Source organism: Silurus meridionalis, chromosome 12 (genome assembly GCF_014805685.1).
Source record: "Silurus meridionalis isolate SWU-2019-XX chromosome 12, ASM1480568v1, whole genome shotgun sequence".
Classification (NCBI taxonomy): domain Eukaryota; kingdom Metazoa; phylum Chordata; class Actinopteri; order Siluriformes; family Siluridae; genus Silurus; species Silurus meridionalis.
This window is the reverse complement of record NC_060895.1, coordinates 17,995,325-18,021,559: the sequence shown is the minus strand read 5'-3', so window position 1 is coordinate 18,021,559 and position 26,235 is coordinate 17,995,325. Positions and strand designations below refer to the sequence as shown.

At 36.0% G+C, this 26,235-nt stretch overlaps 2 protein-coding genes across 4 annotated transcripts in view; both read left to right on the top strand.

The window, feature by feature from the left end:
- The first annotated feature begins 2,724 nt into the window (after positions 1-2,724).
- On the top strand, positions 2,725-8,747 carry palmda (palmdelphin a). Its single transcript, XM_046862209.1, is given in 8 exon segments — positions 2,725-2,980; positions 3,171-3,251; positions 3,790-3,908; positions 5,124-5,232; positions 5,364-5,388; positions 5,490-5,603; positions 5,775-6,191; positions 6,194-8,747. Coding segments are annotated over 8 exon segments (1,422 nt in total). The 5' UTR covers positions 2,725-2,893; the 3' UTR covers positions 6,664-8,747.
- A 7,897-nt stretch (positions 8,748-16,644) lies between these two features.
- The window catches only part of si:ch211-153l6.6, a 10,742-nt gene continuing 1,151 nt past the window's right edge, over positions 16,645-26,235 (top strand). Inside the window, exons 1-3 of one of the 3 annotated variants that reach the window (XM_046862134.1) lie at positions 16,645-16,759; positions 22,887-24,891; positions 25,638-25,726. In XM_046862134.1, coding sequence (XP_046718090.1) covers positions 22,998-24,891; positions 25,638-25,726 — 1,983 coding nt within the window. In that variant the 5' untranslated portion in view covers positions 16,645-16,759; positions 22,887-22,997. Of the gene's footprint in view, positions 16,760-19,738; positions 20,164-22,886; positions 24,892-25,637; positions 25,727-26,235 lie in introns of those variants that run through there. The other 2 variants (XM_046862133.1, XM_046862132.1) reach the window with 2 other exon arrangements.

Sequence of the window (26,235 nt, the reverse complement as noted above, 5' to 3'; positions counted from 1 at the left end):
TTTTTATAACATTAGTAGTGGAGTGAATATTATGTTTATATACTGTACACTCCGTTAGCTAAACATTACAAAAGAACACTATAAGAAACAATATTCATTTTTGATTCTCTATTCCAGCTCTATCTTTTACTGTTTTACAAATTACAATTTCTAAAGGAAAGTTATAACAAAAACAATCACTCATTTAGAATCCAATCATTCTATCTTGGTTTTACAAACAATGAAACTGACTCGGTTATTAAGCTCTTGTTGTGGTTATATGCATAACAATTTATATCATATTCTGTACGAGTTAAAGGTCTTCATTGGTCTTTATAATCTTCATTCACTTTCATTTCTGTATAAAAATGAAACCGGATCGAATCATGCTTTGTTATTTAGGTGCACTAAAGTTGGTGCACAATGAATCGTATTGCTTTTAATAAAACCTTGATGTGTCATTAATGATTGCGAAGGAATGGATGTAGGCAGAAATGATAATATGGCATGTTTGCTGTGAACAGGAGGTTTATGCAAGACTTTGAAAATATTGCACAAAAAGTTATGACATCTTGTATACGAAACACAATCATATGTAGGGATTTGAATTGTTCATAAATCTGACTGCACATGAAAAGACGTTTCTTGTGTCTGGTGATTTTGGCACATATTCTTCCAAAACCCTTGCTGAAAAGAAGGATTATATGTATATGATGATCTCAGTGAAGAGAAGAAGTTGAAGAATGTGGTGGCCTCAGTGAGGTCAAATATGATGTTTTTTTTGTACTCATTTAACTGGTGGGTGTTAACTAATCTGTTAATGCCACAAAGTGTGCACATCAAGTTCCTGGAAGCCATCCTGATGGATTGAATGACACGCATGTGTTGAAGTGAAAGTCGTTCTAACCTCTTTAAGTATCTAATGAATCATGAACCAGAGTGCTATGACACATCCTCTGCTTGGTCTGCTCTCATGTTAAAACCATTTAAACGGATTTAAAAAAAAAATTTTTTATTATTATTAGTATTTTTTTTGCTGATAGAATTTGCAGCATGATGAAGTTATAACACTTACAGCCAACAAATCTTACACTTACAAATTTCTTCCTGGTTCTGTTTCTGTTTTTGTTTTTATTGCCTCCATTTGCATAATTAAACTGTATGACAGACACTGTTAATTATGCGAGAGCAATTAACTCGTTTCTGCTAAAACACTTGCAGTCATTTTCATAGTTTATATTAATGCCTGTGTGTATTACAATAGCTGTGTGCTACATAGTGTTTGCATGGTGGTTAGGTTGCAACAGATGCCACAGGAGATTTGTGGATTAAGTCACTGTTGATCAGATTAGTGCAGATAAGGGGAAACACCCTCCTGAGGAAACTGGAAGTGTGGAGCCACAATGCGTTTTTTTTTGGTCTCAGTCCATATGTCATCATCTCTATGTGAGGCCACGGCTCACAGTAATGGAGTATTTTTTGTGTACAATGAAGAATAAAATTATTATGGGCAGGTAGAATAGGCATTATGCTTTTGTGCTCTACACCCATCTAAGATACACTTTATTATGATATCTCAAAGACAAGCAGTTTATGAACAGATCAGATTTTGAAATTGGGTCAAGACCACTGCAAAAGTCAGATGTCTGAAATAATTTCCTACTTGTTTTGAAGTATGTTTTAAGGAAATAGACATTTTAAAACATAAATGCTTTGACTTGTGGGCAACGAAGCCATTCCCATCGATCCAGAGTTCTACCTGTTTGTTTTGTGCAGAAATTAAAGCAAGGTTGATGATGTCACCTGTTATCTATCGTCAGAGATGTATGAGTTGAGGTCACAGTGGGGTAGGGTGGGTAGCGCCAAGTGGCCTGCTATCTATTCCTAGACTTTGCTTCAGGCCTCTGGGAATGCAGGAAACAGGAGGGGTTCGCATACTCATTCTCATGGGTGTGCGTGTGTGTGTGTGTTTAGGAGTTTGTCCTGCTGGAAAAACCTTATGTTTAAGCAGCTGGGTCTGAACGGGACTTTCCATTTGTTTACATACCGTCCGGCTTTTGGACCATTCTTGGATCTTGCAATGTTTCATTGAATGCTTATACTATCCCACATCTGTTCAGCATTTGAACTAATGATGCAAACCTAAAGTAATTAACAAACAAAATTTTACAACAAATATTTTATCATACTGAAATAATACACACTTATCTAAAATCATATCAAATTATTTAGTAGACTTGCTTATCTGATGTCTCCTGTCCAGCAAACTATAAATCTCTGCCCCATCACTGACCTACTGACTGATATGATTGACCTCCATGATCTGGAAGTTAAACATATATACTGTACAGTCCAAACTATTAGATTTATACTGTTTCCATTTTCCTTAAATTTGTCAGAATATGGAATTCCTGGACATTTCATTATAAAGACTACTCATGATTCAGAAATTATAAGGATGCCAGAAGATGGGATTCAGTGTGAATCCACTGGTAATTTGAGTAGCCAGCTTGGTATGTGAAGCCTACATTGTATTGATAATACAATGCTTTATAGTACAATATAGTATATAATAGTATATAATATATGTATTATTTTCCATATACTGTACATTATCTGTCATGTATGAAACATGCAGATCTCCACTGATGAACTGCACAGATTTAGAAGAGTGCTGAATGATGACTGGCTCTGATGACCAAATTTTGAGAATTTGGAGTCCATGTGTGGGTCAGAGCCTCCACACATGCTATTCCTGGTATAACAGAGAGGAAGAGAGCAGCATGAGTCTGCTGATTTCCTAAAAGATCTTCAGTTACTTCATATCACATTCAGCTCATTTAGTCCAATCCACGTCCACTCCGCACATTAGTCAGACCTCGAAGTGACATAATAATATACATTTGGAAATGAAATGTATCTGGAACTGAGAATTGTTTTTGTTGCTAGAGTCACGATGGAAGAGACAGAACTATTAAAGGAGAGACTTCAAGCTATAACAGTAATGTAGTCTTTTTTATTACAAAGAAAAGTCAATGGAGTATGTAAAGGACTTTATTCATGCTGAATAACTTTATAAACTTGTTTAATACATTATTGCAGAGTTTATAGAAGGCAAAATAATTACATAACTCTTTTAGCTTTTATGTTAGGAATGTTCTTTTTTTTTTCCTACACACGTACATAAACAGAATAAACGAAAAATCCAGGAGGACATCGCATCAAAGCGGCTGGAAATCGACAACGAAAAACTGAAACTTCAGCAGCTAAAGGTAAATTTGAGCAATAATTAATAAATTATGTTTAGCATCTACATTTCTTTGTATAGACTTGTGGAGATGTCAATTTTGACAAATATTTTTTTAGCAATATTACAGAAAAATAAAGTAATAATATTTAATAACAAACTAAAATAGTATATATACATATTGTGTGTGTATGTATATATATATATATATATATATATATATATATATATATATATATATATATATATATATAAAAGGGCAGTCAAAATTAACAAGTTAACTCAAGTTCGTTTCAACAGCACTAGTTTAATTAACGCACAATTAATGCAGCATGCATTTCTGTTCTGCAACATGATTGCATTGCGTTTCTGTATATAACTTTGACATGGGTGTTAGTGCCAGATGATTTGCTGTTTATCTGAGCAGATGTGCATATTAGTGGATGTGTGATTGTACAGTATATTTAAAATCATACATATACACAGGTATGTATACATCTTATCTCTACTATTAACCGTGCAAACAATATCTGTAGAAGTGTTCTTTTTGTTACATGTCACAGAAAAAATCAGCAAGAGATCTATGGCTTATGGGTGGTACAAGCACTGGAGCTGTCCAGAAAGAGCAGAAAGCTCAGGATGTTATCCAGCAGACCAAAACACTACAGAGCAACATTCATCGGTAAGTAGACTCTTTAAGATGTTGGATACTATATCTGCATATTTGATTTGGCATGTTTTACGCTGGATTCCCTCCCTAACCATAATGACTGGTTTAGATATTAAATACTAGATATTTGTGTGTATTTAGGTCTAATACAGAGTTATTCAAAAAGAATGAACCGATATCATGACGCATTGCTTTAGTTTTTAAGCACCATCATGGAATGAGTTAGTGACCATTTGAAAGAGGAGTTATCTAAGTTGAAATTTGATAAATTGTGAGTATAATACTTGTGACTTGACTGGACTTTTTTATTACTTTTACTTAATAAAATATTGCGTAATGAAATCGGTTCTTTCTTTTTAAAAAAACATGCATATAACTATGATACTTCATTCTATCTATAAAATACTAGACAAGCAAAAACAAAATATTTCTATATTAATAATACACCATCCAACTAGATTCCTAAAAGAACCAACTGGATCCTGTTTCTGCCACCCTTGAGCCCTATGGTGGCTATTCTGGACATATAAGTCTCAGTTCTACCTTTCTTATTTGTCTGCTTTATTATAATAACTCTACATTATTATATGCTTCACTTCCCAAAATAGATTGACCTTTAAAAGGAAATAAACTCTATTCAGTTATTTTCTGTGCTAAAATAAGTAGTAGGGCCCTTTGTAGGAAAGCTATAGTGGCATTTACAGAACTGCATTTTGTTCTATTCATTTGCCCCTTACACCTCCCTGATTTCATGCCATAGAAAAAGAATGAAGCATGACGCAACAGAGATGCAACAGTGTGATGCTATGAGCTATTACAGGTTCATATATAAGCTCTTGCCCCCTAACTTGGCAATCCTGGTGTCTGTCTCACTTGTGATGAATTTGTGAAATTACTGAGACCAACGATAAGTGCGTGCCGTACATATTTCGCAAAGTCAACTCACAGAATGCTGCCAAATATTTTCTAATGTCACGCTTCTTGACCTGCAACACCCTCTTGCTATCTGTAGATTATTCCACATTGCTTGTAAATGACAAAGTACTAGACGTTGTGTGATTTGAAAAAATCAATGCCAACAGTGTGACTGGCTGGCATCTAACCGTGTCTGGATTCTTTACCAGAGCTCATCTATGCTCTGCAAGAGCCAAGAGGGGAGAGCTAGAGCCAGGCAGCCATGCATCCAATTTCAATTATGTCACATAATCACTGTGTCCTGTAGGATAGAAAAGAAATTGAGGCTCTAGAGAGAGAGGAGCTCAACATCTCCACAAATGAAGGCCTCATCCTGCACAGGCTGAAAGCCATTGAGAAGTCCACAGCAGACATTATTAAGGTAGTATTAATGCATATCCTGTTTACAGACTGAATGTCACGATTGGTAGATTATAGTATTAAGAATGCATTTATTGTCATTATTTGCGATTGGAGAGCTCATCTCACTGCAGCATTTACATTTTCTTACAGGCAGCAAATGAAAATTTCAAGTCAGGTAAAGAAAATAGAAAATAAGTTATTAGACAATTAGTCATTTCCACTTGGTTGGTAAAATAATTTTTGTCCACTATATGTATATTGTTATGGTCTTTGTAGAACCTATCCAGGTTTATTCAGGAATTCCAGATGCTCAAAAATCTTATACACCTTTAAACATGAGGAAACAGACATCCGTGGATCAAAGACTGAATCATGAACAACAAAAACCTGGTAATAATTGTTTGTTTGACTGAATTTTGAGTTGATTGGTAGATGTTCTGAATATTTACATTTGGATTGATCAATTATATTATGAATGACTGTTTAAAATATGATAGTACATCTTGTGGATTGTAAATCATATTCTTATCATCACTTTCTCTCTCACACATGCACAAACAGCTTTGCTTGCCATGGAAATCAACGTTCAGAAAGACCTGCGCACCGGCAAGAGCCATGTCCTTTCTACCTGCACAGTCCCGGCCCAGGAATTACAGCAGCGTGGCATTAAGGTGTACGATGATGGCCGTAAGTCTGTGTATGCTTTGCACAGTGCCTTGGATCAACCTGAACCCAATGGAGTGGATGAGCTTAGCCCTAAGGAGGTGGAGGAGCTCCTGAAACAGGCCACAGAGAAAAGGAAGAAGCCTCAAGACCATCATGAGCCTCCGCATCTAAAGAACTATCAGCATAGCCCTTGCTCAGAGCTTTATAATATGGAAATGAATGAGTGGCCAGAGTACAAACACAGTGGTATACACTATCCTACCAGGAAATTCAGGAACCTGCTTGCGACTTCACCCAATACAGTGACCAGCACGTGAATTATCACAACAGCAATGGCAAGAATTTTGAGATGTATGGAGGCAAAACAAGATGTGACCCAAGACAAATTTACGACCCCTGTGAGAGACATAGAAGAACTGATAGCCAGCATGTGAATCATATACCTCCTTTGTCTTACAGAGAGGAGGACCCTAAACTCAGTGTCTTAAACACTTTGCCTTCAGATGAACCTGTCACTATGATCTTCATGGGATATCAGAATGCCGAAGAGGTTACACAAGACACACAGAGCTATGAGGGGTCTATTCAAGCGGAGCTTGTTATCATTGGAGATGGTGAGGAAGAAACCTCTACCAGTGCTGCACCATTCCAAATAATACCCACCCATTCACTCCTGAACTGCAATACCAACAACGCGTCCACACACCTGATCTCGGAAACGCCACTGCCAGGTAGAAAAACATCTAAACAAGCAAGACTAAAATACTGCTGCTTGTTAATGTAGCAATGAATGACCTTCCTTTCATTAACTATTTCATACTTTCCAGAAGCTGTATTCTCTGCATGGCCTATGCAATACAACACTGCTTTTTCTGTGTGTTCATTTCCTTTTACTTTGTCTTAACACTCTCAGTCATGTAAAGCTTTTTCATTGACACTTTTACACTTGACTTGAAGCTAGGGTTGAATATGTACTGTCCAAAGAAGGTGTTAAACCAGTAAGTTTGAATATGCTATGGGGAATTTCACACACATTCATTCTCAATGAAGCGTCATACAAACTCAGCAAGGAACTGTGGGCGAGTCATAGTTACATTTATTGCATTTGGTAGGTGGCCTTATCCACAGCTATTTAAAGAAGTGAACTTCAGTCTTTATCAATAAATACATTCTGATAAAGATTTATTAGGACACAGAAAAAATAGACTTTTTTTTAATAGCAGAAATGGTAGGTGAATTTCTGTTAGTGACTCTGCTGGAAGGTTATTCCACACCATAAGTGCCAGAGAAGAGTCTTGAAGTCTGTCTTACTCCTACCAGAGAAATGTACATGGTGAAACCTGTCAAGCAATGGTTCAGGATTGGAGGGAGCATGGCAATTGTCAATTTTATTGGATTTGTAGGTGAGCATCAGTGTTTTAAATCTGCTGTGAAAAGCTACATGAAACCAGTAAAGGAAGTGTAGCAGTAATGTGCTGTGGAAGAACAGAGGAAGGTTAAAAACAAGTCGTGCAGCTGTGTGTTTCTGTGTGTCACCCTGACATACACATTTTGTTTACTCTTCAAAATCCATTAGTTGAAACATGTTCTTTTGGTAATGTTGATAATGATGTGTTAGTGCTGAGGGTTTGTTCATTATATAAGTGTTATATAATGCCAGTTCAAACTAATCATTTTGAAATCCATGCATTTGAAATCTATGATTTCATCATTTACATTAGCTTGCATTCTGAAATGTGTGTCTTGCGTTTGTAATAAATCTGACTGAATACGGAGGTAGTTTTTTCTCTCAAATGCAAAACAAAACACATTGCACCATCCGAATGTGAACGATTATAAGTGAGGCGGTGTTGTCTAATTGCACAGCTCATTCTGTAGATGGCAGGATTTTCATATTTAAATAGAGCATGCACACCCACCCATGTCACTGAATAACACACACACACAGTATCGATCTTCGTCATCACGTTGCAACAGGGGTGTGCAAACTTTTGCACTCACCCTGAAGCTAATTAAACATTTTAGCAATACAGATAATAGATGAAAATGGTTGTAGGAAGAAATCCAACATTTGTAGTTTTTCATCTTGTTAATTCATTGTTTGGCGCTTTATGTATGCTGTTTGCTTGAAATATGTTGTCTCATTTTCAACAACATTAGCCCTGAGAGTAGAACAACTAAAAGCTGAAGGCTCATATTAACGCATTACTTTGCCCATTAATGCATTCAACGCATTATTATGTATGTATGCACTACTAAGGCACTGTTGTTTCTATAGCAACAACATACACATGGACTTGTATGCCATCAGTATCCTAAACCTCACCAGTACTTTTTTTCTTTCTCACTTTTAGTATATGGCTAGATAAAATGAGACACCTGTAACATTTAATATATTCATACTGTGCATTTAAAACAAGTCTCTTTTCTGTATATTTGCTCAAGTGAAGCAGAGATACATTTCATTACTGTTATCATGTGATAGAGACACTCTGCACTCCATATCATATATAACAATAACACTGTATGCAGCTCTGTAACCTAAACTCTCTGTACTGTATAGTTTTAAATCATTTTTGTTTTGCAGTTGATCCTGCATTACCCTGATGAGTGATTTGTGTTACGTTGTATTTCTTTGTTGATGCCTGCTGAACATCCCAGGGTGCTGTAGCTGAAGATTTTAAGCAGCTCCTATCTGGAAACATATTCCAAAATGTGAATTATAAATTCTGGAGTGGCTTTAAATAGTAAACAGAATCTGAGGGAACTCTACAATTAAAATAAAAGCTTAAGTACACTATATGGACAAGGTTTTTGGATGCCTGATCTGGTACTGATGTAGGTGAGGTGAGGAGATCTGGGGTGCAGTCAGCATTTCAATTCATCCCAAATGTGTACAATAAGGTTGAGGTCAGAGCTCTATAGCAGGTCACCGCACTCATAATATTCCACTCCAGCCCATGTCAACCATGTCCTTATTGTCATGCTGGAACAGGTTTGGGTGTTATAGTTCAAGTAAAGGTAAAAGTTTGTGCTACTGCATCCAAGGGCAAGAACTACATAAGCCTGGGAAAATCAAATGTCCAGTTCTTTTGTCCATATATAGTATTTTGTCCAAAATAATTATTTATGAACATGATTAACTTTAATTAATTCAAGTGGGTCATAATATTGCTCACTGCTATTATATTTTAATATATTAATACAGTGTTATAACAAAACAGTAGTAGATTAGATGTCTATTAAAATGGATTTAAACATACTTTGTGTAACCTGTATGGCACTGCTGTGTGTATTCTCCTATGACAGCATAGCATCCCAACGTATTATAGCAGTTAGACGATACATATTTTCTTAAATTATGAAATAATAGTGAAATAATATAAAAATGAAATATCATTTGAAACAAGGAATTCTCTTACACAAAAACATAACACATTCACTACCTTTTACCTTTTGACAATTTTTGTTATAATTTTTTTTAGCAATGAGTTAAAGCATTAATGTTACCTTTTTATCATTCATAAAAAGGTAACAAAGGTTCGATAGCTTTTGTTGCGTCTTTTGTTTTGCTCCTGACCTCATTCTATACTTGTGTTGCATCCTAATATACTGTAAGTTTAAAAGCAATTTACACTTCAAACTGTGTGTGAAGCTACAGTGTGTTTCCTACACACACTCAGTTGAGCATGAGCTACATGCAAAAATGTCAAAGACTTAATCTTAATTTGGAAACTTAAAACTTAAATGATTTAGTTTTGAGTTCAAGAGACAAAAAAAATGTGGACAACCATGTTGATTTTTCAATCCATTCATCAATTATTTAATCAGTTAATTAGCTAATAAGTATTTGAAATATTTAAAGTATGCATAATTTTAAACAGGAATTCACATACACAAAGGTAACCCACATTCAGGTTATTGTTCACATGACAGGGGTCGTCTTAGATTTTGCTCCTTGTCCTATTCTATAATTATGTAGCATCCGAACACAATGTGAAGCGGCAGCATGTCTTCCACACACTCAGTTGTGTAAGAGCTAAATGCAAAACTATAATCTAATCTAAATTTTAAAATCAATATTTCAATTTTGGGTTCAGGATACAAACAAATTGGGACATCCTCCTGTTTCACTTTTTCTTTCATTTTAAGATAAACTTTTTTAAAACTGCTTTTTTTTTCTTGTTTAAGTTAAGTTTTGCTTGAGCATTTTCCTACAATGGCACAGTTTGGTGGGTTTGGTTCTGTACTTATTTATTACTGCACAGGCAGACTGTTCTGTTCTTATCTTATATATTTATATGACTTTTGCAGAGGAAAACTTGATTACAATTGCACTTAGTGTTGAATTTGATATACTTTACATAGTGACACCAACTGACATAATTTAAATAATTTATTTATGTTATGCCTGTCATGATTATTAAGACATAGACACACACACACACCTATAGTACCCTCAGTTGTTTATTCCCCATCTTTCAACATTCTCTTACTCTTATATAAGCTGTCTCTTTATGCTTTAATGCGCTTTTGCAAAGCAGAAAACTTTCACTGCGCACAAGTCAAAATAGCAATTTTTAAAAACCAAAAACCTAAAGATTGACTTTCAGTGTGCTGTGATTCTAACAGTATTATTCTTGAGCACAGAAGCATGGCCTTGCCATAATCCCCCGCAGTGTTTCAGCTGACGGAGAGTTGAATCGATTGCTTTTCTCTCCCACTCACAGCTTCCCTGAGCAGCCAAACAGTGTAGCGAGAGGCAGATGATGGAACACAGCTCAAAGGCTCCATGGAGGAAATTGAAGATTGCTGACTACATCATCAAAAAGATTCACTCAGAAGAACTTTAAGTATCCAGTGGGAGTGAAAGAAGCAAAAGAAATGTCTGACTGGATTTGCATATGGATAAGATTCTTGATCATGAGCAAATTTCATTAGAAAATCAATTAACTGTATTACCAGTTATGTAACTAACAGCACCCAAGATTAGAATGTCAATAAAGTATTCAACATTTCCTGAGGCGGTTACAGCATGTACCCAAAAATAATATTGCTACAGTGTTCTGATGCTCTAATGGCCTCTAATCTAATAATAATCTTTTGGTTTTCCCCTCTCAGTGTTCTTGCCTGTCACACAACATTCCCATATACAACCCCAGTTCCCAAAAGTTGGAACACTGTAAAAAGTAAATACAAAATGCAATGATGGTGCAAATTTTATAAACCCATTATTAAATTATTAATATAAACCCATTATTAACAGTAGAATATGAAATAAAAACATAAAGGATAAAAGAGCGTTTAAATAAAGGAAATGTACCATTTTCAGCAAAAAAAAATGAGGAAATGATGGCTCCAAGACATCTTAATAAATTTGGGACGACGCAACAAAAGTCTGGAATCATACGTTTTACTAAAAAAAAAACATCTGCAGGAACCAGGTCAGTAACATGATTGGGTATAGAAAGAGTAAGTTAGAGAGAAGAATCCCTCAGAAGTCTACAAGATATAGAAACAATTTCAGAATAGTGATGCTCAACATAAAATTGGGAAGGCTTTGAATAGCTCAGTACAAAAATATCATCAAAAGATTCAGACAATCTGGTGAAATCTTTGTGCACATGGGACAAGGGCAAGAATCAATATTGGATGCCTGTGATCTTTACGCCCTCAGGCAGCACTGCATTAAAACCAGACATGGTTCTGTAATGGAAATCACTACATGGGTTTAGACATCCCTCCAGAAATCATGTGTCATCCACAAATGCAGTTGTATAATACAAAGAAGAAGCCATCTGTGAACATGATTCAGAAATGCTGTCACTTCTCTAAGCCGAAGCTCAATTAAAAAGGACTACGGCAAAGTGAAAAACTGTTCTGCGGTAATACATTTTTTATTTATTTTTTTGGAAACCATGGATACCACATCCTCCAGACTAAAGAGAAAAAGGGACCATTTTTGTCATCAGTTCTCAGTTCAAATGTGTGCATCTCTGAATGTATTGGGGGATGCATTGGCAGCTTTCGCTTCTGGAAAGACACAATTAATGCTAAAAGGTTTTAGAGCAACATTTGCCTACATCCAGATGATATCTTTTTCAGGGAAGGTCTTACATATTTCAGCAAGACAATATTAAATCACCTACTGCATTTAATACAACAACATGGCTTAATAGGAGTCTGGGTGCTTCTTTAAACAAGTAATATTACAAAAAGGTGAAACAAAACAGCTAAATAGTATAAGACATGAATGGGAAAATATTCGTTTCCAGAAACTCCAGCAAATGGTCTTCTCGGTTCCCAGATGTACACGAACAGTTATTAAAACAAGAGGTAAGAGGTGATCACAATGGTAATCACAACCCTGTCTCACCTTTTTTTGAGATGTGTTGCAATCATCAAATTAAAATTAATATTTTTTCCCCTTAAAATGGTACATTCCTTACTTTAAAGATTTTATATGTTTTCTATGTTCAATTGTGTATACAATATGGTAAGAAAAAAAATTGTGGTAAGAAAAACATATAAAAATATTTTTTTTTAATTGGGGTTAGATTCCCAGGCTTAGAATAGAATAGAATAGAATAGAATAGAATAGAATAGAATAGAATAGAATAGAATAGCCTTTATTTGTCACATATACGTTACAGCATCATGAAATTAGCTCTTTGCATATCCCAGCTTGCTTAGAGGCTGGGGTCAGCGCGCAGGGTCGGCTATGATACGGCACCCCTGGAGCACAGAGGGTTAAGGGCCTTGCTCAGGAGCCCAAGAGTTGCAGCTTGGCGATACTGGGGCTTGAACCCCTGACCTTCTGATCAGTAACCCAGCACCTTACCCACTGAGCTATCACTCCCCCAAAAACTTTTACATTGGTGATGCTGGGGCTTGAACCCCAGAGCTTGTGGGGACCTGCTGATCGGTAAACCAACACCTTAACCACTAAGCTACCACTACCGCTACCGCATGATCCTGAGCCTGATCTTGGGTTACTCTCTGTGTGTAATTTCATGTTCGACACCTTTCCTTTGTATGATACTCCTAATACAATGTGTAATTTCATAATACTGTATTTTTCAATATTTATACTATTTCCAAAAATATTACATCAAACACATCTTTACTCAAATCTGTATTGCAACATGTATGATTATATATTATACTTTATAATCAGTACTCTTTCTAGTAAACATCTTTTCCCTGTCATAAGTTTCTAAAAATGCCATGATTAGCACTTTTTTGCTAATAAGCTGAACCGCCACTAATGCATACTTCTTCATATGTAATGTCCATTTATTAACCTGTTATAAAATCAATTTATAGTCAATAATTGTAGTAAATAACATTCATTTTAAAAAGCTTTGGCCTTCCAGTGAGAATTCATTATTATTGGATGATCTATTATATAACCAAACATTTATTGTCAGTACAGTATTTGGACAAAATTTTTGGGACACCTCACTTTTCCAGCCAAATGTGATTCTTCCCCAGACTGTAACCACAAAGTTGGCGGTACACCGATGTATAGGAGTCTTCGGATGCAGTAGCAATACATTTTCCTCTCGCTAACTGTTAGACTCAAACCTGTTTCATCATGACTTGTGCACAAAGTCAGCTACATGTAGATTTTACATGGTTTACATGGTTTGGAGTGGAATCTCTTGAGTGGCTTGCTATAGAGCTCTGACCTCAAACATATAAAACCTTTTTTTGATGAATTGGAAAGCTGACTGCACCCCACACCTCCTCACCCTACATCAGTGCCTTACATTACTATTGTCCTTGTGGCTGAATAAGCACAAACATTTCTTCCCAGAAGAGTGGAGGTTATTATATCAGCAAATGGGGACTAAATGTGGATTGGATGTTTAAAAAGTACATAAAAATCTTCAAATCAGGTCTCCACAAATTTTTGCCCATACAGTGTATATTTAAACTCACCCAATTTATCTTATTTTTATGAAAGTTAATATCAATTTAAACAGTACGGATGAGAGTAGAAATTAAGAAACAGATGAAAGCTGTAGTGAAAATGACCTGGATTTCATTGAAATAAAAAAAAAAAATGGAATTAAAGAAAAATATTTATATATATAATTAAGGGTAATGTTTATTCAAATAATTAAGTAAATAAAATGATCTAAAAAGTGTTTAATCTAATATTTAAATGGTTCATCCAGCAACCAGTGAGAGAGTAGACGGCAGAATGCCATCTGGAGAGCTAAAGGGGATCAGATCTGGTGTGTGAGTGGCTCATTGTGCCATTTATGTTTGTTGCAGCTGTTTATGTCACCTGTGATACGACAGCCGATTTGAGACAAGGCAGTTAGACTCAAGCATGAAACATGTTATTAAACCATATGATATTTCAGTTATATCACGTTCTTTTTAAATAAAAAAAAAATAATGCAGGTTCGACCTACATATTATTAATGAAGATCTACATTGATTATTATAATTAGGTTCACAATAATGCTATAAGACAAACAAAAGAAAAATCTTTCTGTATTTTACATTCGCACTTACTGTCATTCTTTCATTCTTTCAGTGTATAATAAACTATAATTAACTATAAATGGTTTGTAAACATCTATGTAAAGACATGCAAGATTTCATACATTATGTATTATCAGAATAGTCTGTCATTGTATAGGGTTTAAGTCCAAATAAAACTTTATTCATATTAAACAGTAATTCTTTGTCAGTAATTTAGTAAATGAGCATGCCCTGCTTTCAAATTACATATGTATAATATATAAAATATATATAAAACACTTAGATGCCCATGCATTCCTATGATTCTTTCACTGCTAGTTGCTCATTAGTACATATAACAGCTAGTTTTGATCTACAGTAAGGAAAATAAGTATTTGAACACCCTGCTATTTTGCAAGTTCTCCAACTTAGAAATCATGGAGGGGTCTGAAATTGTCATCGTAGGTGCATGTCCACTGTGAGAGACATAATCTAAAAAAAAAAAATCTACGAATCACAATATATGATTTTTAAACTATTTATTTGTATGATACAGCTGCAAATAAGTATTTGAACACCTGTCTATCAGCTAGAATTCTGACCCTCAAAGACCTGTTAGTCTGCCTTTAAAATGTCCACCTCCACTACATTTATTATCCTAAATTAGATGCACCTGTTTGAGGTCGTTAGCTGCATAAAGACACCTGTCCAATCCAATCAGTAAGAATCCAACTACTAACATGGCCAAGACCCAAGAGCTGTCCAAAGACACTAGAGACAAAATTGTACACCTCCACAAGGCTGGAAAGGGCTACGGGGAAATTGCCAAGCAGCTTGGTGAAAAAAGGTCCACTGTTGGAGCAATCATTAGAAAATGGAAGAAGCTAAACATGACTGTCAATCTCCCTCGGACTGGGGCTCCATGCAAGATCTCACCTCGTGGGGTCTCAATGATCCTAAGGAAGGTGAGAAATCAGCCCAGAACTACACGGGAGGAGCTGGTCAATGACCTGAAAAGAGCTGGGAGCACAGTTTCAAAGGTTACTGTTGGTAATACACTAAGACGTCATGGTTTAAAATCATGCATGGCACGGAAGGTTCCCCTTATAACCAAGGAGTGGCTCTGTAAGAAGCATATCAAGGTTCTGGCGTGGCCTAGCCAGTCTTCAGACCTAAACCCAAAAGAGAATCTTTGGAGGGAGCTCAAACTACGTGTTTCTCAGCGACAGGCCAGAAACCTGACTGATCTAGAGAAGATCTGTGTGGAGGAGTGGGCCAAAATTCCTCCTGCAGTGTGTGCAAACCTGATGAAAAACTATAGGAAACATTTGACCTCTGTAATTGCAAACAAAGGCTACTGTACCAAATATTAACATTGACTTTCTCAGGTGTTCAAATACTTATTTGCAGCTGTATCATACAAATAAATAGTTAAAAAATCATATATTGTGATTTCTGGATTTTTTTTTTTAGATTATGTCTCTCACAGTGGACATGCACCTACGATGACAATTTCAGACCCCTCCATGATTTCTAAGTGGGAGAACTTGCAAAATAGCAGGGTGTTCAAATACTTATTTTCCTCACTGTAAAACAGCTAGTGTTTCCTTCAAATGAATAATTTTCACAATATTTTGTTTAAATTTAGTTGAAGCAGGTGAATTTTAAGAAACTGCATGAGTGAAGATATTTAGGAAGCCAGATGAGAAAATGCAAAGCTTCCTCAAGCATACTATTGGAAATTGATGAAAGAAATCTGTATCTGTACATTCTGCATGCTTGATTATTACCATATTTATTATTATTTTCAAACAATTAGAAGTGATCAAATTGAAGAGTGGTCTATTGTATCCATTATGGGGAAAATGGGGTTCAGTGGTTAAGGCTCTGGGCCTCTTTTTTTCTATGCTTATAATCAAGAGACAAAAATCGACAGACAGCAACCGAAACTAAATACGAAACTCATACATTTAATGAACAAATAATATTTCACCAAGAGGAACTGTGAGGAGAAATGCTGATCAGGCTTGTGTTATGTGGAAAATCTTGTTATGTTATTTTTGCACCAATTTTTATATTTCGGATTAATAATGAATAATATTACAAAATAGGGAGCTTTTTTAGAAGGTTATATGATATTACTGTTTTATTGAAATGTGAAGTCGACTGTTTATTTGTTATCTATTTTACATGTCACATTATAACTTAGTCTACAGCATGCCATTTTGTGTGTGTGTGTGTGTGTGTGTGTGTGTGTGTTTGTGTGTGCCTGTCACTTCTGTCATTGAAACTGGCGTCAGCCATTGGCTAAATCCCACACATTCAATCAGAGTGTAACGTTTCATTCACACATCGAATCCACAGAGGCAGACTGAAGCAGACAACCTTTGAAGCAACCATCGGTAAGTACACACTAATTCACACAAACACACAAAGAGAAAGACAGCAAACATCTAGAATGATGCTTTGCCATGGCTCATGCCACAGTGCTGTCTCAGCACCATGAGGTGAGTCACTCTTCGGCATTAGATGGAGGTTGGCAGAGTGGGCGGCTTTTGGAGGGGGCGCTGCGCAAATGTTGCGGTTCTGTGGGAGGAAACTGAGAAAGATGAGAAAAACTAAGTTATTGTGAGTGCGTGCCCATTAAAATCTTTTGGTGTTTATGCAGGCTATACTGATATGCACGTGTGTGTGGGATGGGTGGTGATGGAGGAAAGAAAACTGCACAGCTTGAGGTAGCATTGAAACTGGACCAAGAGATCTGTTCTAGAGCTTCAGGCTATCTAGCTCTTCTGCCTGTCAAGCTATACATACATTATTTGAACAATATGGGCAATCTGACTACAGAGCTCATTTTCTGAGGAAGTTTTGTTCTTCAGCTATGCTTGAAATCAGGCAAAGGAAACCTCTTTTGTTGTATAAATGTATAATATACAATGTATAATTTACAAACTAAACTAATAATATAATCTAATGATACTTCATTTGGTGTGTGTTGCTGCCCAAATTGGAGTGACTATATTTCTCTTGTTGGTTGGACTATTTAATCCAGTGTATTAATATAATATAATATAATATGCATACATAACCATAAAAAAGTCATTGTATCAGCCAGGTGGTGAGATATTAGACTATAGAATATAAATTAAGAGATACTATTAGATATATTAGATGCTTGTTTGATACTGATTTCCTTTTTTACAATAAAATGATCCATAGATATTATGAGTTTATCTGCTCAAATAGATATATGCTCAATTATTATTGCAAAATAAAGTCACCAGGAAGGTTCTGGTATAGGAAACTGCACAATGAGCCAAATGTTTAAAAGTTAATTTGATTTTTAAAAGAAATCCAAAAAAGTGTATTGAATGTAGAGACAATTTGAGTTCCTCAGACAGAAAGATCTAAAAGATTTCCATGTAATAGATGAAGAAATTTTGTCAAACCAGGGGACCCAACTGGTGGGGATGCGTATTTGGGGTTTGTGTTTGGAGTTAATTGGATGATTTTAGTAGATTCTCTGCTTGAACATACCTCAGTAGGCTTGCATAAGAATAGGTTCATTTGACTTGAAAAAGTGAAGCTACTGGACTGACAATTTGCTTGGAATAACCTGGATTTACTAAGTGCAGCGTATAATGGAACTGTGAGGAATATTATAGTATTTAGATATGTGACCATAGAAAGACATTGTCAGGATTTCAAGTATTGCAGCAAGATTCACACTCAGAACTTCTTAAAGCTTTAACCAATGTAAAATATTAGATGAAGCAGTGAAATATGTATACAACATAATACATATATCAACAATATATATATATATATATATATATATATATATATATATATATATATATATATATATATATATATTGACACTTTGATGGAACTTTTGATTCCTGAGCTTTCCATCACCAAAACATTTTAGAAGCTTCAAATGTAAATATAGATGCAAGTGGCAGTCCAGTTGGGTCCAAGTACCCTTTGCGAAAAGCATGCACCAATGGTCAGTACTTACCAAAAGTACATAGAAAAAAGATTGTAGATGAACATGCTCATAACAGGATTTGTACTGGTAGCAAATATAACAGTGTGAAACCGTTCCTTCTGCAAGCTGATTCACTGATTATAATAAACCAGTCAAAATTAGTAAGCCACTTTAGCACAATGGTAGTATGAAGTACCAAATCTGACAGTTTCTGAGAATATTTGATATAAACCCTGCTGTAGAGATTACCTTTATTTTACAGCATCAGGATCTAGTCCTGGTTTTTTCCAATTTCTTGTGAACCATATACAAAATGTAAGGAGTTTGAGATAAATAAACTTCAAAGCAAAAGTATATAAGGCATATTGCAAATATTAAATTGATAGGGTTTGGGGTAAGTGTTTAAGAATTCAGATTTCTATAGTTTTTAAGTTAACGATTCTAATGAACATTTAGTGTACACCTTATTTCACAAGAGATATGCTTTCTTTAAAGAATTTTGGAAAACAGTGGTTGGAGCGCTAGTGAAAGATAATAATGGCTTGCAGCAAAGTGAAAAGTGAGATTACTTTCAGAACCATATGACCAGTGATGGACAGTAATAAAGTACATGTAATTTGTAACTGTACTTAAGAAGTTTTGTCATGTATCTGTATTTTACTGAAGTAGTTTCATTTGGGGAGATGTTTACTTCAACTTCACTACATTTCAAAGTCAAATATCTTTTTACTCAACTACATTTTGTGAAATCAGTTGTTTCTTTTTATTTATGAGTGGATAAAAACTGGTCAAGTACGCAGCAATCCACCAATCAGGTTAGAGTGCATGTTTTAAACTTGTTTTGGTGGTATTTACTTATCACGAACATACAGTTCAGCATCAATTCAACAACAAGCAGAACATTCTGAGACTAATACATGATGGAAGAAACTCTTGACTAACTTGCCACAATACCCTTGGCTTTATTTGCACGATTTTTTTTAAGTAGTTGAAAAGAAGGGTTTGGGCTCATGATATTTTAATAGATATCAATCATTCTTTGACTGATTAATATCATTCTCTTAATAGATTGGTGTGCTAAGAGTAACATTAGAGTCTTTTTACATTAACTGTGTTAATAAAGCAAAGAGTCTTGTGACAAAAATAATAATAGAAACATTATAGCCATAATAAATGATAGTATTTTGAAAATGTAAGTACATTTAAAGGCAACTAGTTTTGTTTACTCAAGTGAAAGTTTAAAGAGAGCACTTTTACTGAAATAATATTTGACCTAATCTCTACTGCATATGACACTACAGTCAGTTAGTAGGAATGAATAAATATTTGTCAAACAAAGAATCACCCATTAGAGGGTTGTACAAACGGTTGCAAAACCGATTCTAAGCATCGACATGAAACTCAAGGTGCATGAGCATTCAATTGCTGCTTAGAAGATGGAGTGGACAAGTGTGTGGGCGCCCCAAAAGCAGGAGCCCCTGCTGGCAGGGCGCGCTGCATCCTGCGCGTGCGTCTAAGTCGAGCTGTGCAGAGAGAGAGTCCGCCAGACTGCGTGCATCTTTATGGATTTAAGCAGACAGCAGCTCTCAGGCTTCCCTGCCAGTCTGCCAATGCATATTCCATCCGCTCCACTTCACGGCACGCTGTTGCTGAGGGATCGATAGGTAAAACAGCAGCCGCTGAACCCATATGATTCGCTCGAGACGGCGACGCTCTGCCGCCCGGTCTCTCGTGCTGCTCCGACTCGTGCAAGCATGCACGAGCAGCGGTAGACTGGAGATGATCTCCGTATGGCTGCTCGTTTTGAAGCTGCTGGTATGTACCATTTCCCTTTCTTTCTTTTCATTCCTGTTGCATCCTCGCAGTTCGTTTGCAAACACTGACACTTGCACACAACAATCGTGTGCATCCTTCTTTATTTCAAAAAATGCAATGCGATGCATTGGAACATATTGAATATGTATAAATCCATGTTATCATTTCTGACTCTTCATGATCGTCTCTTCTTCATGGCTGCTCCTGCTGCTGCTGAGCTGCACCCAGTCCTGCAGATCTGGCATCAATGGAAAGTTAGGGAACCCACATGAACCCCAATGGCATCTGCAGATCTGAATGAGGGCGACGTCATTTCGGTGAAGTTTATTGACATGTGCAGTGGCAGTGCACTTTTTTTTGTTCTTTCTTTTAAATGAATGCATCAGTCCAGAACTTGTTAATCACTCAGTTCAAAACCTATGACCTGTTCCAAACATAAAATCTATTCCATTGAATTAAAAATTCAAAATACAAGCAATGGGGGCAATTCTGGTCAATACATTATGACATCATGATGAAATGTGGGCGGTATGGTGCAGCAGGTAGCGATGCCGCCTCACAGCTTCTGAGTCTTCAGTTTGATCCTGAGCTCAGGTTTCTGCCTGTGCCAGAGTTTTACATCTTCTCCCTATGTTTAGGTTTCCTTCAGGTTTTTTTTTACAGCTTCCTTCAAGGTTCCAAATACATGTCAATGTATTGGTAACTCCACAAACTGGCTTGTTTTGAAAGATACTGCAAGTGTGTGTGATCATTGTACCCTACAATGGATTGAAAACACATCGAGAGAATATCCCCATCTCACATCTACGTTCTAGGCTCTGGATCCATCATGGCTCTGACCAGGAAAAAATGCTCACTGAAAATCAATAAATAGACAAATTGATTCACAACAGACCATACACAACCTATTTTGCATTCTATAGGTTTATAATTAAGCCACAATATTGTGAAAATACATAAAATTTGAACATGTTTTTAAAAACCTTTAGGTATATTTACATACTTGAAATATATAATATTCACATTTTATTCACGTTATAAACAATATATAGATTTTTGTACAAAAGTTACAAAATGTTAAGTAATATTAGACTATGATGTCATGGCATATTTATGAAGAAAACAAACAGAATAGCAAAAGGCAAAAAAACATACAAATCAACAAACAAATAAATAAACAAGGTAGCAAATTGCCTTAGTGTGTTACCATTGTTTTGCTGTTTGTTTTAATTTATTCAGAAAGTATACACCCTGTACTGTCTGATGATGAACTTGGTTTTGTTGACCAGACAGTGGAAGCTAAATTTCCAAAACAAGCAGAGTGTATTCTGGGTAAATGCTGGTCACTCATCAATACCAGTCAAATCGAAGAGGACAGGATGATCTTTCCATTCGAATAGATTTTCATTCCATTGCACAGTTCTTTACATAAAATTTAGAAAGAGAAATATTTTTTACTGAATTCACACCTTATCTATAATCATTTAAAATAAACAAGACATGGGTGGATTCACTCTGCCTCCATGAAGGACCTCCGTTTCCAACCTTCTGTTTCCAAGCAACCATTTCATGCTGTTTCTGAACATTGACACTGAATGAAAAAAAAAATGTGCACTTGCCAAATGTTCTGGAGTGAATCACAGCAAGATGAACACAGCAAGATGAACACATAGATGTGAGATCATCTACCACTCGACAGTAATAAGGATACCTGAAAATGTTCTTACATATTTCGCAAATACAGTTAAGACATTTATCACAGCCTTCTAAGGGCAAGCCTGTTTCATTCAATCAACTTTAAATGGTAATTTAATACATTAAAAATTATACTGGCACTGCAGTGTTATATAACATTTTGTTTTGCCTCAAAAATGCTAAGATACAGTGATTTAATGAAACACATGAACATTGCATAGTTGGCATACAATGAATTTATTATTGCTGCACTATCCATAACGCCATTATACTCCAATAATATTTTTCATTACAAATGGAAAATTGAAGTAGATGAAATCCTTGGTTGCACATTGGATTAATGTTCCAGATTACTGATGTTCGAAAAGAATGATGGAACATAAGATAAGCAATGAAATCTAAGAAATGGGTTATCCAGCTCGACTTATTTTAATACCTTAATACCTTGTCTTTGTCTTTGTCTTTGTCTTTTTGTGTCTGATCTCATGTAAAGATTGTCATCTAGTATCATTTTTCACAACTCAATGATATTTAAACTATAGTTCGGAGCTATAAGTCCAATGTTTTAATATATATTTTTGGACGTTTAGTTGATGTTTGCCATTTATGGCTAATTCTGTTCTATTTAACACAAAAATGCAGGTTTGCAGCCTGAGAAAGGCAAGTATTTTACAGTGAAACACCCGTTTGTGTGAATTGTTATTCCACTTATACAGATTCCATGCCTGCGTTGAAACCTGTCTCATGGTAGTTTATCTAGTAAAACATCTCCGGCTCACAATCTGTTTCATGATATTTGATGGATCCGCTTTAACTAATTCAAAGTGACATGAGGACGTTTCAGTATAACAGCTTTAGACAAGTGATTGACCTGCTTGACCCATCAAGTTTATTAATCGTTACTCGATTATGAGACTAAGAAACTGGAAACATTTTTGTTTTGACATCGATTAATACCTAAAATGCTCCTGGATAATGTTTTTACTCCATTTTTTGTTTTCTGAATCTTTCTAATCTAACTTTTGTAGAGAGCCACAGCTGGTGTGAAAAGACCAAATGGGAATGAACTAACGGAAGGTAGTAGAGACTCTTTAGACGAGCAACAAAAAGAGCAAGAAAACCTCCCGGAGGCCGTCTCCATGGAGACCAATCAGCTTCCAGAAACAGCTGATGTACAAGACTATAAAATAGATCTTGTGGAAAAAGAAGAGGACAAATCCCACCATGGCGCAGTTGATAAAGAATGTGTTAATGAAAATTTCTCTGAATGCCTGGATACTGAAAAGGGCAACTCCCCACTTGCGACTGGACAAGAAAGCAACAACATAGCCAATGAATTTGAAGGCACAAAGGAAAGTGATGGAAGCACAAACCAACAAGAGAATGTGATGATAAAAGAGGCAGAGGTTGAAGAATCAAATTTCATAGAATCTGTAGAAAATTCAGAGCCTGAACAAAGCCAGCTGGTTAAGGAGGAAGAAAACAACACCACATCCTCTTTTGATGCAAAGGATTCAGATCACCAAGAAGCACACGAAGCTGCAAAAATAGAACCAGAATCTGTGTTGGAACAGCAAATCAAGCAGCTGGTTATTTCTGATGCCTCGAACGAATCCTGCCATGAGAATGATAGAGATGACCTGAGTGACTGTGTGCATGTGGAGATGGCTATTGTCTCATCAGACAGTGATGCTGAGGAGCAGTGGAAGACTATGTTTTCTCCCGTTTGCGATGAAGATGAGTTCGGTTGTATTTTGGAAACAGGTACCCTTGAAGAGACACATGACCAATTCCATGCAATGGAGGATGAAATTAATATCCAGTCTGAGATTAAAGCTGAACCGGATGAAGATAAAGATCCATCAGTATTGGCCAAAGGTGTTGACACTCCTGCGCAGGCGGAATGTTACACTGAAAGTGATCTAGAAGATCTTTCCTATAAGGACTCCATCCACTACCGCAGTTTATCCAAGATCTCAGAGAATGAGGTTGATGTGAAAAATAACTTACAGCGCTTGTCTGCTTCGACCTCCGAGCTCGATAAGAAGCTGCCACAAGATTATTGCGTGATTCAGGAGATGCAGAACGAGAATGTCAGCACAGAACATGTGGATTTCAGGATGGCTCGTCAACAGTGGCAGAAAATGGAGGAGCAATGCAAAGCCCTGGAACAGCAGTCTACTGTAAAGCAGGGGGTACAAAGCATCATGTTTACACCAATGCGCAATTTGGAGAGGCCCAAGAAGGATCCCGATTCAGACAACTTAAGTCTTGGTGACTACCAGTATACCCAGTTTAGCCCGTGTTCAGATGACTCAGGCCTGGATGATACAAGTTACCGGACTCATTACGATGAGCCGGAGACTCCAGTCGAAAGGGAAATCCGTGAGACTATGGAGAGAGAGGAATGTTTCAGACGAGAGAGGGCCTTAGCAAGACCATCCTCTAGTGAACCTGTGCAGCATAAACCAAGACCAGCATCTCTGACGATGGCTAAGTCAGACCTAGAGGAGAAAAAGGTCTATAATACCCGTGAAGACAGGTGCAGGTCACAGAGACCTTCCAGCACCACACCACCATCTTTCTCTGTAACTGCTTCGCCATCACCAAAACCGACCTATCATGAAATGGTGGCCAACAACGTCATCATCCTGGAGCCGGATTCGCATCCCACAAACCAGAGGCAAAGGGGCAAAAATTTGCTTTCTCCAGTCACTAATAAGTTCCACGAGTGGCCCTCAGACTCCAGCAACGTCATTATACTGGAAACGTCTAATCTCATCATCCGAAGCGCATCCGAGTTCTGTTTGAGCAGTGCATGCCAGGAGACCCAGGAGAGCACTTTTCACAACAACCCCTTCTTTAAACTGCGATCACACAGCACACTATCTTTGGTGGACCAGGAGATTAAAGAGGTGAAGCAGCGAGATGAAGAATTCCGGAGACAGAGGGCGCAGTTGTACACCAAAGAGAAGTATGATACAATTCTGGTGTCTCCTAACTCACTGCAGAATTTCATCTACGACAAGCCAGGTATTTGTTTTAAAAGTTTGTCAAAGCACAAATCGTGAATTTGACCCAAAAAAGCAATATTGTTTCCGTTTGTTTATACACTAAAGCATGTAGTTACAGCAAAAAAAATTATTTCGAAAAGACTAATATATTTTATCTATTAAAATAGCCATACATTATCTGAATATAGTATTTGTGTTTATATATATATATATATATATATATATATATATATATATATATATATATATATATATATATAAACACACAAATAACATATATATATGTTATTATATTTAAAATTATATAAAAATATAATAACATTCCATAATAACTTTCCAATTCTATATTTATTCAAATAATATTTTTATATAATATTTTTTTATATATTTTTTTACATTTTTATATAAACAAATATTTAAAAATATTATATAAAAATATTATTTGAATAAATATAGAATTGAAAAGTTCTTATAGTTACTTAGATATCATACCAATAAATGTCCACACTTTACTGCATCCTGTTTATTTTAAACCTATTAATTTAATTTGTTTAACAATTAATATTTACTTAAAAACCGTTTTACAGAAATAAATAGATGAAGTATTGGACTTGGTGTTTACTGTGTTAATACATTTGCAAAAAAAATGTGCATCATCAAACTATTTTTAATCACTAGTAACTTATTTTAGTGCCATAATGCTAATTTCTATAAATATGTTGACTCAATAAAGGTTTGTGCATTTGGGGTTTGTCTTCTTGTTAGGGGGTTTGCCAGCGAAATGTAAGTCCTCCCCATCCTCCCCTTTAAAGGCACGCAAAATGGACCGTTCCGCTTTATCCTGCGATCAAAAAGTACGTGATTATAACGTTATATTATTTTCTTTTTTTTAACATATTTGTGTTTGTGTTTTTCATGACATCGTTAAATGTTTTTACGTGTTCTTCATGGGTGCATTTGTATGGGTGTCAAATACTCGTCAAACATTTTGAATACACACCACAGTGCGTTCTGGAAACTATATTACCTGAGAATTTGCTCATACGAGTCTAACATTTAGGAACTTATTAAATGGGGATTCAAAGCTAATATTGTAGCAGTCTTGGTATTTATGCTTCATGTTACTAGTAGTAAACAGTACCCTTGTGCAAAATCCCCTGCATTTGTTATGGCTTTAGGCCCATTCTTTCTGATTTTCCCAAAAATCACTCTCAGCATTAAATCTCATTAATCAAATGTATCCCATGCACATGCAAATCAAAGAACCATTTCTTGCCATCTTCACTTCTCATATCATTTCTACACCCTGTTTCGCCATCATTTGTGACGTCCTATTAAACTTTGTACATTTTCACCATGAAAC